This window comes from Cheilinus undulatus, linkage group 20 (assembly GCF_018320785.1).
Source record: "Cheilinus undulatus linkage group 20, ASM1832078v1, whole genome shotgun sequence".
NCBI lineage: Eukaryota > Metazoa > Chordata > Actinopteri > Labriformes > Labridae > Cheilinus > Cheilinus undulatus.
Window position 1 is genome coordinate 13,754,816 of NC_054884.1, and position 15,673 is coordinate 13,770,488.

Here is a 15,673-nt window from a genome sequence, read left to right on the forward strand (position 1 = left end):
AGGACTGTGATTTGTCACTCTACAGAACACATATTCACTACTCCACAGTCCAGTGTCAGTGTTCTTTGCAGCACCCCATCTGTTGCATGGCATTCAACTTGGTGATGTGAGGCTTGCATGCAGCTGCTCAGCCATGTAAACCCATTCCACAAAGCTTTCGACGCAACAGTTTTTGTGCTTACGCTGATGCCAGTGGAAGTTCAGAACTCTTTAGCTAAGGAGTTTGCAGAGCATTTGCAGCTTTTATGCATCTTTGCACCTTAGTAGTCATTGACTCCACTCTGTGATTTTTGTGATCTTCTGCTTTGGATGAGTGGCTGAGCTGCTGTTGTTCCTCAACGCTTCCACTTTCGGATAATATCACTTATAGGTGATTGTGGAATATCTAGCTGGGATGTCTCATTACAAAGGTGGTATCCATCACAGTACCTGGCTTGGAGTCACTGAGCTCTTCAGAATGACCCATTTTGTATCACAAATGTTTGCAAAAATGGAGACTGCATGGTTAGGTTCTTGATTTCATACACCTGTGGAAATGGGTTTGATTGAAACACCTACACTCAATTATTGACAGCTGTGGCCAAATGAGTTTAGCCATATGTTAAATGTTTATTTGTTGTGTATTGGTCTTCAGTTTCTATCCTTCCTTTCAGCATGGTCTAAAGTGACATCAATGACACAGACACGTTAGTACTGAACTGTACACACTGTACTTTATTGTTGATCCCTCTCTGCTGTGACACTGATAGATAAATCTGACTGCTGACTAAGGCAAGAACATAAAAGTCCACTGATACAGACATGGCATACTGCAAAGAGAACACTTTGGCTGTGTTTCAATAAACTCAATCCACTTTCTTTGCTTGTCACTGCTTTGATTCACATCCTCAAAGACCAGAAGGTGAGATTTCATCCAGCGTTTAAATAGAGAGACGAAAATGGAGTCATTTAAAAGAAAAGTGAAGTTTGTGATGATAACATGAAAATCTTCCTCAAACCTGCGTGTCCAGCAGGAGGAAACTGCTGCCTTTGATGCTTCAGCTTTGTACTTGTCAACACAACCTGAAATATTTAAAGCAACAAGCCAAAAAGTAATCATTACATTGACTTTGAGTTAGACAATTTTGAATACAGTTAGATCTAAATTAGTGCTTGGCAACAGCAAAAGGAGATCAGAGTCCTCCTCAGTAAGATGGAACAAAATGTATGAGAATTTTAAGATGCCAAAGGGAACTCTTCTTCATCCAATAAATGTTCAACTTCCTCAGTGTTCCTCACAAAACAAACCACATCTCTAGATGTGCTGGATGCTTTTCTTCCTATAAAAAAAAAACATTTTTTAAATTTCTTTCAATAGTTTAAATGCTGATTTGCACCAGTAAATGTCAAACAGCTGTCTATAACAATGAAAGTGGGGACCTGAACATATACACACTGATGCATTGTGAATTAGTTGTTAAATATCTAATTAGAAATCTGAAAAAATACTGCATATTACTGCATACACAAACGCTGGTTCTAGTACAGAAGCCCTGAGCAGACATGCATCCATCTCTATTTTGATACCTCAAAGAACAATTTCTGGTTGTTTTCTTGACATATCAGCCATTGCATCTTGTTATTTTCAGATTAACGAAGCTAGTTTACTTGTGATAATGACTATTTCTGTTGTTTTTCTTGCACTGTTGACTTGTTTCTCTTGTTATCTCAGGAGAAAATCCCTGGTAGTCCATAAATGTCAGTAATTAAAGGATCTGAGAAAACAAAGCCAGCTGTCTTGTGATAATGGATCATTTTCTGGCAATCTAGTACCAAAACAAACATCTGGTCACTCAACTTGTTTACATGCATAGTCAAGTCATATTACAGTTATAGCTCCATTAGGCTATTTAACTGCTGTCCTCTTCCCAGTAATAATGCACAGCTGGAGAAATCAGTTGACTGCAGGATGATATGCCCCCTTTTAGGGTTTTTTTTTTTTTTTTTAATTACAATGGACTTTCTTCCTGTTGGTCTTGCTATGTTTGCAAGCAGCTAATTGTGTTGAATAGTGACAACTTTACAGCTCTGTATATTTTATACTATACACTTTACTTTTGGTACAAGCGACTGTGTTACTGTGAGATGCTGCCTCTGTCAGAACGGAAGGGACGTAATTTGCTGGTAAAACCTTTTGGAATTTCTTTTTAAACAACTTTATTTATAAACATGACAAGAAAAACAGACAAAAATATCCAATATCTAATTCTGGATTGAATGATGTATGAACTGGTTTAGGGAGTAGTTAAGCGAACAGTGGCACCCTTTATCTTTGTTAGCTTTACCTTAAGATAACACGGCAAAAGTTATTTAACATAAGTGTGAAAGGTTGTGCGCTCTAGCTACGTTAGTTATGTAGCTACATTATCTACATAGCTTATGTAACCTACACAGCTCACATAGCTGCATTGCATTAAGATTGAGCTAAGTTAGCTTTTTAGCTACATTATCTACATAGCTACCATAGCTTTGTTAGCTTTAGATTTAGCTACATAACCTAAAAAGCTTACGTAACCTATGCAGCTTACAAAGCCGCACTGGATTAAGATTTAGCTACATTAGCTTTGCAGCTACATTATCTACATAGCTAATGATCATTTGTTAGCTTAAGTTTCAGCTATGTAGCTTATGCAACCTCCATAGCTAACATAGATTTAGCTACATTAGCTTCATGATTATGTTATCAAATCAGCTGGCATAGTTTTGTTACCTTATGATTTAGCTGTGTTAGAGTTATGGAGCTTTTTCAGTTTTTTCTTCATGCAAGAAGACTGTTTACTTAGGTTTAGACGGATGTTTTTAGGTTTTTGTTGTTTAATGTTTGATAGCTTAACTCTTACCTTTACCCTTAACTGGAAATTCAATCCAATTTTATTTTGAAAGTTTTAGTGTGTATTTCCATTCTGACAGATACGGCATCTCACCATAGTAGTGCAAGATCTGTCATCTACAGCTAGGCTGACTTGCCAAAAACACCACTTTTCAGGGAAGGGGCAAAAAAGCTGTATTTTTCCCAAACAATTTTACACTAAATGGTCATAGTCAGCAACTTTTGACACTTTCTATTGGTTTATATTTTGTAGAACCTACCGATAGATGTAAAGGGTAACCACAGATTTATGAAAAAAATTAAAATCATGAAAAAACAGAGATAGGAGGTTATGGCCCAACACCAGCAATATGCAGAACACTTGGCCAGTTTTGGGTCAAATATAGAGGTATTGATAAGAGCAATCCAACGTCACTTCCCACTGTCTGCAGTGAACATGCTCCAATTTGAGTGAAAACAAGCCCTGAGACTGAATTGGGGCAGAATAGAAAACTCAGGTAGCAACGTGATAAACACTATTGTGTTGCTTTTGTGCTTTAAACAGTGAAAAAGCCAGCATTTCTGACATGATTTTATCCTTAAATGATGGGGCAGAGCAGTTCTGCGGCTTTAAGCTGAAGGGAGTGACATGGTAAAATGTGGGACTGGTGTTGTGTTCCCACTGAGCCAGCGATCACTCTGTGACAGCAGGAGCTGTAGTCTGTCTGCCTCTTCTTATATTTCATATGTATTTCACTCATAATGCATACAGCCTCTAGTCTTGGCCAGTGGTAATCATAAAATCTGCTCTTCTTTGGCTGTTAATTTCATGATTTTCCTTTTCCCTGAAGCAGCCGAAGTAAGTGACAATATGTAGGATAAATTGAGAAAATACCCACTCCTCCAGGCACCACTACACCACTGCACATAAGATATGCCAGTTTATGACATCTCTGGTCACAAGATGGGGTCATTTGTCCAGTTTGACAGAGAGTCTCTGACAGACACTCATAAACATCCATAACTTTGCTTATTTTTTAAATGTTACAATGTCAAACCTTAAGCAGAAGTCACAATATTTATGCTTAACTCACTAGCCACTGGATTTGGGCTTCCAAAAACCATTAAACTGTATGATTATTGAATTTTAAGTAGGGCTATCAAGATTGATTATGAAGAATTAAGGCCCAGGATTAGTGAGTTAATACTTTTCTAAACATGATTAATTGATTGATTGATATGCTGTCCATTTCAAGACACTTTGGTTAAGCCACTGCTGTGTCTCCCTGCAGCCACAGTGTTATAAACCGAGTCTATCATTGCTCTTTCATGTCTAATTTCACTTTGAAAAACTCACATGAAGCTCAGTGGACAAGTCAAAAGTCATCTGCACCTTGCGTTATCAAACATTTACCTTTCTGCTGTTCTCCTCATTTCCTTTCCAGCCCACAACAAGTTCCATTTTCTGTGACTAAGTTCATGTTTAAATGTTTGATCTACCTATAAAAGCAGATTTGTATCCAAAGGGAGAGTCAGTTGCCCTGTGGGGAATCAGCCATGTTATGATGGGGTCCACAGGTAATAAAACCCACTATGACCCCACCTCAGGGCCATTCAACCGCCAATCAACCGCCAATCAAGACCAATCAGACCAGATGCCTTTCTCTGTTGTTCTGTAGCCGAGCTTTAAACTTCAGTTTAAGCGCAGTCAGCAATTGTCCAGTCGAGTATAAAAAGTTTTCTTCACTTCCTTTGAAGTCATCCGGACAGGAGTGCTGCAGAAAGCCCACCTGCTTCCAAAGGACACACAACTCTTCTCCTGTCTCAGAAGGACGATATGAGCCCTGCTCTCCACCTAAATCTGAATCTTGACACCACAAGACTTTTAACTTGCTGGAACCGTGGAATGAACATTAATGAAATGACCTCTGAAACTTTTGACAGCCCTAATTTTAAGCTTTTAAATCCCCAAAGACCCTAACTTTCCCATTTACTGCCATTCATTTTGATGTACTGTTTTCATCAGGAAAGAGGTGGGGCTGGCTTTGTTTGGGAAAAGTATCTGGATGGATTGGTCTTATCAGTATATGCAAAAATAAGACAATATCAAATTGCATAATCTAGGTGTGTTTGAGAAATTGATTTTGCACAATTTCAGTCAGACACACATCCAGTTTTTGTCAGAACAACACAATAGTGATGCTTTCTAACTGCATGTCCATTTACCGAGTCTTAAACTCGTGCTTTTGAAACTCGAAGGATCAGAATTAGGTCTGCTTCTATTTAGAACAACCAAAAAGTTACTTGAGGATGCATGTCCACTAAGGGGCTTCCATGTTCTAGAGATCTACTGACCCTAATGTTGACCGTCAAATAGATTTTTATGAAAATGCTGCATGTTTTAATGAACAGACAATGTTGTTATAAAGCAGTACAGGACACAATATTATGGGCTGATTTTTAAAATGCATATGAGGCAGTGCTACACTTTAAATATCACATAGTAATCAGAGTAATCAGAGCAGATTGTTACCTTTAAGCTAAAAAGAAAAGAAATCAAGTTTGTGTTACATTTCATCTTAATAGGGAGCAATAGCAGAGCCATTTGTCAGAAAACAATATGTTCACGAGTGACATAATTCCTTTACCACCATATTTTCTCCTCCATACTGATTTATTATCAGCCACCTCACTTATGTTTACCACAGACACAACCCCTGTTAAAGGCTTCAGGAAGTCTGATAAAACAAAAGCTTTTGACGGTGTCCCTGCAAGGATTCCGTAACAACACCGTGCAGTGCTAACCAGTAGTGGGATACCTGTGAGGGTCACTTTCCTGTAGGAAAAACAACTTAATTAAAACCAACAAAGCGTGTTTGTTCCCCTCCCCCCACAGAGTGAGAGCTGTGTTTACCGTTTTGTGTGCCGACCCTTTGATTCAAGTTTTCCGAAAGCCTTCCAACACGATCGTTTCAACACAGCCTGTGTCTGCTCTTGGGTGAGCCATACATATGCATGAGCTTCTGTTTTACACACACTGGATGCTCCGCAGCCCTTCCCCTGCACCCTAACAAGCAGCTTTTTCTTCAAGTGTTTAGTCATCGTTAAAACATTCATTTGCAACGTAATGCTGCATGAGATCCTGTTAAGACACATTAGTTAGACAATCTTTAAACGTTTCATTTATCAGTATGGTCAATCGAACTTTGATGAAGATCTTCCTTTACGTGATATCTCTGATGTCAAACCAACCAAAACATGGGTTATACAGTAAGGTCTGTAAGGATTTTGACAGCAACATCATTTAATCTTTTTTAACCTCTATTTCCCACCAAAATAGTTTTGAAATTAAGATGTGATTGAAGTGCAGACTTCAGTCTTAATTTAAGGGATTTCACAAAAACATGGTGTTTACTCTTTAGGAATTACAGCCATTGATTTGGAGTACCTTTATTATTAGCACCTCAAAGTATGACCTATTTTGCCATTGCCTCAAAACAAAAGCAGCAAATAAAAGGTCTGTAAGTAATCAATATGAAGTCCAAGGAGGGACTGAATGAAGTGAAGAAGGCCATAATTAGGTTAAAAAAGTAAAATAAATCTATGAATGAGAGCAAAAACGTTCTGGGCTTTCTTAAAAAAGAAGAATTCACTACAAAAACATGAAAAGCCTGAATGACCAACGAAGGCAACTGCAGGGGATGATCAGAGAATCATTTTCTTGGTGCAGAAAACCTGCTTCATCAGTATGTAGACGTGTCAAGAGTACTCTGAAGGTGGTAGGTGTATCACTGTCTTTGGACAGATGAAACCCAGGTAAACTTGTACCAGAACGATGGGAAGAGAAAAGTATGGAAAAGGAAAGGAAACACTCATGATCCAGAGCATACATCATCTGTCAAACATGATAGAGCCAGTGTTATGGCATGGGTCTGTATGGCTGCCCACGGGCTGGACTCACTGGTGTTTATTATGATGTCACTGCTAATGGAAGTGTGTGGGGCCACACAACCTGCTTATCCTCAAATTCCATATACTCCACCTTGCACTCTTGGTTTGCAGTGGTTTGCTCTAAGCTCACTGGGTGTGTTTCTGGAGTGATGAGGTGCAGGCCTGAGTAGCTGGAAATGAAAAATCCCAAGATCACATGAAAACTATGAGTTTGCACAGTAATAGTATATAAACCACTCTGGTGTTCATTTAGATATTCCCTACTCTACAATGGATAAGTACATTAGGCTATTAAAAGGTTTATTTTAAGAGAAATGTGTGGATTCATATAAAATCCCATGGTTTTCCACCTCATTGGAACACTGGAACAAAGTATTAAAAATTGTAATTATATTTTTGATTATGTTAGATTGTCCAAAAACTTTTGGGCCCTGATAACGCAGGTCCTCTGAATAAAATGGCAGTAATTAATAAATGGTGGCTGCCATATTACTGTGAAACCCCTTAAATGAAAGCTGAATGTCTGTACTTTAGTGACATCTTGATTGTTTTTTGGAGGGGGGGTTGTTTTTTTAACCATTGCAGTGGTACAAAGAAGAAAAAATGATAAACTGTGTCCCTGTCTGAATATTCATAGACCTAACTGTGCCTTATTTGAAAATGTAAGAAGTTAGTTTTTCTTTTGGTGCTAATATTTTAAGAAACACATCTGTTTACCTACTTTTTTTGTGATAATTCAAAGTATTCTTTACATAGCCAAATAAGGGACTGTAGGAGATTTAATGTGAGTAGAAAAAACTCAGAATTGACCCCTTGGTGAAAAATCTTTTGCTTTTTTTTACATTTTGGCATCATCTGAAATCTGGTTTTTCAATACTTTTGTCACTATTTTTTGGACTGTAGTCTGACTTTTGAGATTCAAAGCTGGAAGGATAATCAAACCTTGTAGTTTCAGTTTATCATGAAGCGATTCCAGCATCCCACACCAGTTATTTTCATACAGTCCCTTAAATTATGTTAGTTTCATCTATGGAAATGGAATTAAAAGATATTTTTACAGCAACCCTAGTGAAACAAATGTATGATACACATCCTGTATTTATAAGAGCCACAATAATAAAAACAAAGCAGGTCAAAGGAATGCCCACTGCCAGTTGGTCCATACAAGAGATTGTGAATTATTGTTATCTAAAATATAATGGCACCATAATGCGGAATATTAGCTGAGAAACACTAATCCTCCATCAATCTACCCCCTCTTTACCCCCTCCTTACCTGGAGCAGGAAAGCAGCTACAAAACACTGCAGGCACTGTGACCGAGATACACTTTCACTAAAAAACTGAGCAGAGTTAGAAAAAAAATTGTCCTTGTCATCTCATTGTGTTAAAGATAATAGACTCCAGTCTTGTTCATGTGCAGTGAACAAAGTCTTGTTGTCTCTCAGTGAGGTAAGAGGTGCTGTATGATTGGGTTCATTGTTAGGCAGCCTCAGGAGAACCACTCATCCTTTACTCAGCCGGGTAAATGCACAGAAACATTTACATATCTCTAAGAGATGTCCGTGAAGTTGATGCATCCACCTCCCATCCCTGACTGAGGCTTTTTATCTGTAAGGCTTTGAAGGTCCGTCAGATGCCTTTTTTGTCCTCTATGAGCCACAGTACATGTTTGGCCATGTGAACATTGCAGTCCTCACCATATATTTTGAGTGGTATAAGTTCAAAGGTTCTGGGGTTAAAGGTCACCACTCTGGGGTTCAGGTCTGGCATCCTGATTTCCTCTGCGGCCCAGTCTGGGGAAGCGGGATGACGTTTTGGATCGAGGAGTCTTGGCTCCACCGTCGTTGGCCTGAGGTGTGTCTCTGTTTGAGAGAAAGGAGCAGGAAGAAGAAGAGAAAACACAGATTTCAAATGAACATTTAATAACACTGATTTTCCTTTTTATTATTCAAACAATGAACTGATGCTGCATTTGGGGACCTTTATCTATTATTAATAAGGGCGTGAGCACTGACCTTGGATTGAGGACACTATTGAAACTGTAGGCGTTCTAAGATGCTATTATTTTAACCCTTTGAAGCTGGTTTTGGGGGCCTTAACGTGCCAGAAAGTTCCAAAATCTTCCAGAAAATTGTCCCCAGGTGGAAATTTTACATGCATGAAAACTGGTACACATATGTATCATAAAAAGATGGAAAAAAAATTTAAAAATGTACAGGAAATACACTATAAACTTTTTTTTGCCAATTTTTGGTCAAATGTAGGCATTTTTTGCTAACTAAAAAGTCTCACATTTTTTTCATACTCCCGTGAGGGATTTCATTGGATTGACTGCAGATTTTTTGCTCATTATAGACAAGTTGGAGATCAAAAGTTATCAAAAGCTTGAGTTTTCCCCAAAGGCTGGGTGGTGACGGAGACTGTAAGATTTTGTTCGAATGAAAAGTTTACCTCCAGTTTTTCACAGCCCATTAACACCAATGCTAATGACTTCAGCCTTTATAACAGCACCTTTACTCATGGCTTCAGCTGTTCTTTTGTTTTTTGTTTAGATTGTGGTGAGACTTAAATACGACATAACCTTGTCTTGGTGCTGTTAACTCTGTTTACTATGAAAGAAAAAGGGCACAGCCATGGGCACAGCCTCCCTTTATGTCTAATTAGGCTGCAAAGCAACTTAAAAACTGTCATGTAAAAACAGTTTTGTTGTCTCGATAGAGTCGTATCCAATCAGTTTTCCAATTAAGAGCATGCTAATTATTTCACTCATTGAGTTTGAAATCTGTTTTTGTGACACAGGAGGGAGTAATTTGTAACTTGTTGTCTTATGATGATGGGAAGTCTTTTTTATAAAACAAGAGGACAAAACCTGGACCACTTGATGACATCATTGCCCCATTGCCCTGATGTATGTCTTCACACCATGCTAAAGGCTGATCTCTCGGTCTTATCTGATAACCATGAGATTGAATGAGAGGCACTTGTCAAAGGGAGGAAATGAAAAGCTGGGAGAGTGACTGCCTTGACTTATGGACATGCTTTCTCTTTACTCTTGGATTTTTGTGAAGCCCGTCTTCACTGAGACACTGACCTCTCAGCTGGTGTTTGTGATGCTGGATTTATTCTGTGACAGGAGCAGGGAGGTCTAGTACCTCCTTATAAAAGTTTTTGTTATCTTTGAAATGAAGAAGGGACAGAGGTCATCATCCTCTTCATATCAGCTGACAGAGGTCAGAAACACTACGTGACAAAGACATCTTTGATAGTCATTTGTAGCGTTTTTAATTAGTTTCACTTTTATTATTTTTCTGACAACTTCTTACTTTAATCACCTTCTTTTTAAAAAAATCTGCACTTTTAAACTCTGTTTTTTAAACACATTTCTTTAGCTCCAACAATTTTACCATGAGGGAATCTGAAAATGTTTTTTGCACCACACAAGCCCTTTTCAAATATGAAGCCAGATTTGAACCCTTCATTCAGTATGTGGAACAGTAAATCACAGGAAGAGGGATTTGTTTACATATAGATCAACACATATCCTATAAGACAGATGTTTCCTACTGTAAAATGCAAATCATTGGCTGCACTGGTAGACAAGCAGCAGTCTGTTGTGGGGAGGGACCAAATTTTAAAGGTCTTCCTGCAGGACGTTTTCCTTTGTGTTCAACAAAGTCCACCACATACAGTTCCTTTGAGGTTCTGCAGCTTTTCTTGTACCATCTGTTGAGCTCAGCCTACGGTGACTGTTGTGAGGCTGTCAGACACATGGTCCATGAGTCACACGGCCCACCTCCTCTGGTCACTTGTCTTTAATAAGGAATCTTTTCAATCAAACCAGTGCTCTACAAGTTTATTAGTAAAGCCATGTTTTCTCTGCATGTAGGATTATGACCTAATGAACCAACTCCCTCTGGTCTTTTCTGTGTCACTGTGTATCATATCACATTGTGGGCAGTGAAGCAGCAGCCTCCAAAACACAATGAAATGAGGGGATTCTCAGATTTTCAATAGCATCAGATCACATGCAATGCATGATGATGGCAGATGCATCTATAAGCATGTTGACTTTTAGATTAAAAAAAATGTATTAAAAGTGCCTCCTATACACCAGATTTTAATGAAACCTGTGAAAATAGCACATTATCATAACTTAACTACCAGGGAATAATCAAGCAACACTTTATAGGTTGTCAGTAATAATTGGTATGTTATTTAAGCACTTATTACCCACGCCGATGAAATCGGCAGGGGGTTATGTAAAGGGTTCTGTAACTTTCTATCTTTCTTTGTTTGTTTGTTTGTATGTGTACAAGATAACTCGACAACGGAAAGTTGGATCTTCACCAAACTTTCAGGGAATGTTGGGATAGTGACAGGGAAGAATCGATTAGATTTTGGTGATGATCCGCACACCCGTTCAGTTTTTCTCGGACATCAAATTTTGAACACCATAGTAATCAATGGGAGCGTGACCTCCTCGATGGCGCTGCTTCGGCGTGGGTCTGCCGCCTCAGACGGCCATTCTAGTTGATTTATACCATTGGCTAAAATGCCTTTAATGTTTCTATTTTCAAACTTTTAAAGTCAGTTTCTACCTTGTCTTTTTGTGCTGCAAAACTAATTTCCCTTCATGGGACAAAGTGTCATGTATAGAGATGCTGATTCAACTGGAGCTGAGAGAAACACTTAGGGTTTTATTCAAAATGGTGACAGCTTACAATGGGCCCCCTTTAGGGTCTGGCATCTTGAGCAGCCTCCTCTACCCGGTGGCACAGTTGTACATTTGTAGATATTTAAGGCCCACGTACATGGCCAGTGTATCAGCTGTAAATATCTGCATGAACTTTCATATCTGCCAATATTGGTATTGGCAGATATGAACTTTCATATCTGCCAATACCAATATTGAACTTTATAAGCTAATTTCATTCAGGAACACTATGGTCATACATTTAACCATTTTAATTGCAAAGTGGATAAACAGTTTGACTTGGTGGAGAAGGCTCTGCTGAAAAGATGAAATAGCATGCTTTGACTTTGCAGGCAGCGCATAGCTAGAAACCCTATAAGGATGGATACGTTTATGACAATGCATACTGAGTACAATAAATTCATTCCAAAGCAATTAATCCATTGTAGCATGAAACTGAATATGAGGGTACTAGGTTGTAAGTACATCCCAAAGATGCTTCCTCTTCATTCCCCTTAAGTGAATGTAGCCTTGGCCAGGAGGAGTCGATGTCATCAGGCGGTATCCACCTTTCATTGGGTGTTTCGACCCTGACTGCAACACCCTCCCAGTAGTGGGTCGGCAGTGGTGGCCGAGTCACTACCCATCTCCTCCTCCTGGCTAAGCTCCTCCCTCCTGTTCCACAGCCAGCAGGAGGCTCTTTCTGCTGCCTCCCCCATCCTGCAAGCTGCTGTTTTCCTCTCCTTCCCCTTCATTCCAATGGCTGTGAACATTCTCCATACTTACTGGGCAGGGAATCCTCTAAAGCCAACCTTGACTGGGAGCAGCCATGCCTGCCATCCTTTCTCCCTGCAGTCTTGTAGGAGGTCTTGGTATTTGGTGCTCTTTCTTTCAAATGCCTGCTCACAACCCTCCTCCCAAGGGACTGTAAGTTCGCTGAGGATGATTTTCTTTGCCTCTTCAGACTACAGTACCACATCTGGCCTCAGGGTTGTTTGGACAATCTGGGGGAACTGTCTTCCTCCCAGATCAACTTTCATTTCCCATGACTGGGCTTTCTGTAGCAGATTGTATCTTGTTGTTGCTGTGGTTGGTGCCTCCCCCCCCCCCTTTACAAACTGGATTGATGTTGTTTTACGAGGTGTTTGGCGTTTCTTCTCTCTCTCCTGCTCTAAGGTGTTTGCAAGTGTCATGGCGCCACCTGTACCTTCCTTGGGTGAGTGCTGTTTTACACCAGACAGGATGTGTGACATGGTGCCCCTTTCCCCACACAGCTTGCATAATGGGTCCTCCCTCAGGCCCCATTTGTGCAAGTTTGCACAAATACTACTAAAAACTTTAGGCTATAAAGGAGGAGGCTAGGGTGGAGGTTAAGCCTTGCCAGCTGCAGCTAGTGCATAAGCATTAATGTAAGCAGCAATTAGTCAGAAGTATGTCACATTCAAATGGACTTCTGTGTCCTGCATGAACTAATGCTAAACTTTCTATCTGCTGATACTGATATCATGAAAAAAATATTGTGCACCCCATATCTTTTCAAAGTTCATAAATGCTAAATGCTTTCTAATTTGTTTTTGGTTATTTGTTGTTATCTTCATTTGTGATTTTTAGATTTATTCTTCAGGATTTTTATTCCTTTAGTTACAGAGAGGAAACATTTATGAGGGCAGAAACAGGGATGAGAGAGTGGAAAATGACATGCAGGAAAGCAGCCACAGGCCAAACACATTCATAGAGCACAACCCAGTCGTTAAGCCATTGGGCATGAAGTTTAAATCAATTTTTACAATGGATGTTATATTAAAAATAGATTAAAACCTTTACATTTTGTGAAATTCAATTTCTGATAATGTCATTTTCAATCAGCCAAATTCTCCTGGTGCTTTTATTATGAAAAGCCTGTTTATTTCCCTTTAAAATGGAACCACATTTGTAAGGAACATGCATTTGTGGGATGAGCAGCAGAGCTGAGTATGTGGGTCGCACTCAGGGCCTGACTGGCTTCTTCGGACTTCAATCATCCAATCCACCAAACAATTGTTGCAGTATTGCTTTATAGCATGCAGTAACCCAAATGACAAGACTAGAAAATTAATTAACAGCTGAATTTATAGGGGCAAGGATAGAAGTGAACCAGCACAGTGTCCATATTTCTAAGTTTGGATCACGTAGCGTCAGCTGGTCTCTTCAGTGACACGCCCAAGCTGCTCAGGATGTGATTAAAGTTATGTGGGTCATCTGCATAGCCCTGTGTAAGGAGTTTGATTCCCATGTGAACAAAACATGCTTCAAATAAACCCAATCCTGGCGAGTTGTCTTGGCTGAGAGTGTCATTGTGAGCCGTATGCTTGTATGTACAGTAGAAGAAGCTAAAAAACAGCAAAGAGGCTCGGTCATGTTAAAGTAGGCTGAGACATGGAGGAGACAGACACAGCACAAACAAGGTTCCAACTTTCCTTGAGAAATAAGTGGGCTGCAGCAGCACGTCTCTGTCACAACTACCACAATCAAACACCTTAGGGAGACGGTGTGACCGGTCCATCTGCGATCAGCCTGAACTTTGTTGAACATTATTCCTTTTCCTCAGGCACAAAATGTACATTTATTTGAGGCTCAAGTAGCACTTATTCCCCTATCTACCCTGCACCTGGCAAGCGCTATCAAACCCAGTCACACTATTTGAATGTGACCAGGGTTGGCCGAGCTGCGATGCTTTGGGGAGTTAAATCAGCAAAAATCTGCCTAAATTGGGAGCAGCATGTGGAGTTGAAACTGCAAGCCGTCTCATTTATTCATATCAAACTGGGTAAAGTAGCCAAATGTGCTAAATTAATTAGGCTCATCGATTTTTTTCTCTCCAGCTTTCAGCATGTGTTTGTCCCCCATTTGGACATGATATTGACTTGTGCAGGATAATCACTTTCCCAGGCTCTGCTGGAATATTAACAATTTTACTGCAAAGTAGACCAATTAGAGCAAATGGGTACACAAGCATGAGCATGCATCAAAAATTGATTATCCAACACAAAAGAGGGGGAAAAAGTAAAGTTTCTCTTCAGTTTCCTTCATGTACAAAACACAAACATGGAGCACACTTAAAACATAAGACGAACATGAATAACAGGTAAATGGAGCATAGTCGTCTAAGGCCATTACAGTTACAGGTTATGTCCTCAATCTGAGCAATGCTCTTGACCATGAGAAAAACATTTGTGACACTTTTTTCCAAGGCAGCAGGCCAGACTGAGTGCATAATGTTCAAGTGTGAATGATGAAGCTGCTTTCAGAGCGCATGTTGGAGGACTTGTAACTACACCAGTGTTCCTAACAGGTACAAAAAGCAGCAGAAGTAAGTAGAGGGCACAGACTTTAGATAAATATGGACAACACATCTGCATCCCCTTCAGCTGTACAAAAGTTAAGCTGAAATCATGGCTTTCCACAAACGCCAGCTACTGACTTAACTACAGCTGGCTACTCTTCCCTATCGTTGACTTCATTAAGTTTGACTAACAAGTTGTGACTTCCTTTTCTTTTACACTTTAGAGGCACTTGTCGCTGCTCAAACTATTATGTTTAGAGAAAAGATACCTGTCTGACCCTGCCAAGCCCACCACTGAAAATGTCAATGTTGGGATGCAGGAACACTCATCCCCTGGAGAACCAAAGCTGGCTACCTTTTCTAAGACAATCTGGCTGCAGACCGTGGATCTCTGGTGGCCCCTCTTGCAGATCGTTCACATGAGACACTGTCTCTGTCAGAACAGAAGTGCCGGAATTTGCCAGTACAATGTATTTCCAGTTTTAGATTTTTCTTAATTCAACTTTATCCATAAACAAAGTCTGGCAGTTACAGTCATGAAATAACCTCATTGCAAGTATTAATCATCCATCCATCCATTTTCTATACCACTTATCCCATTAAGGGTGGCAGGGGGCTGTCAAAAATGCTGGAGCCTGCCTTTCCACCCAATCAGTCTTATTGTCTTTAAATGAAGAGTTCAAGTGCATTGATGATGCATTGCTAGAGTGAGGCATCAGAAAAGTGACTGAGCCCATGACCAACCCGATTGTGGCCCTAGGTAAATGACTTTACCTCACTTCCACTTTGTTTGCTGCATGTACAAGAACAACAGCCGTGCTTTTAACTCATGACTGAGTTATTGTATATGCATTTGGG

The 15,673-nt window shown here is 39.7% G+C and overlaps 1 protein-coding gene across 3 annotated transcripts in view; it reads right to left on the minus strand.

Moving 5' to 3' along the window:
* Window positions 1-711: 711 nt before the first annotated feature.
* snx29 (sorting nexin 29) overlaps window positions 712-15,673 on the minus strand; it is a 257,459-nt gene continuing 242,497 nt past the window's right edge. For 2 of the 3 annotated variants that reach the window (XM_041815460.1, XM_041815459.1), the window contains exon 21: window positions 712-8,662. In XM_041815460.1, coding sequence (XP_041671394.1) covers window positions 8,536-8,662 — 127 coding nt within the window. In that variant the 3' untranslated portion in view covers window positions 712-8,535. The remainder of the gene's footprint in view (window positions 8,663-15,673) is intronic. The other variant, XR_005993473.1, reaches the window with a different exon arrangement.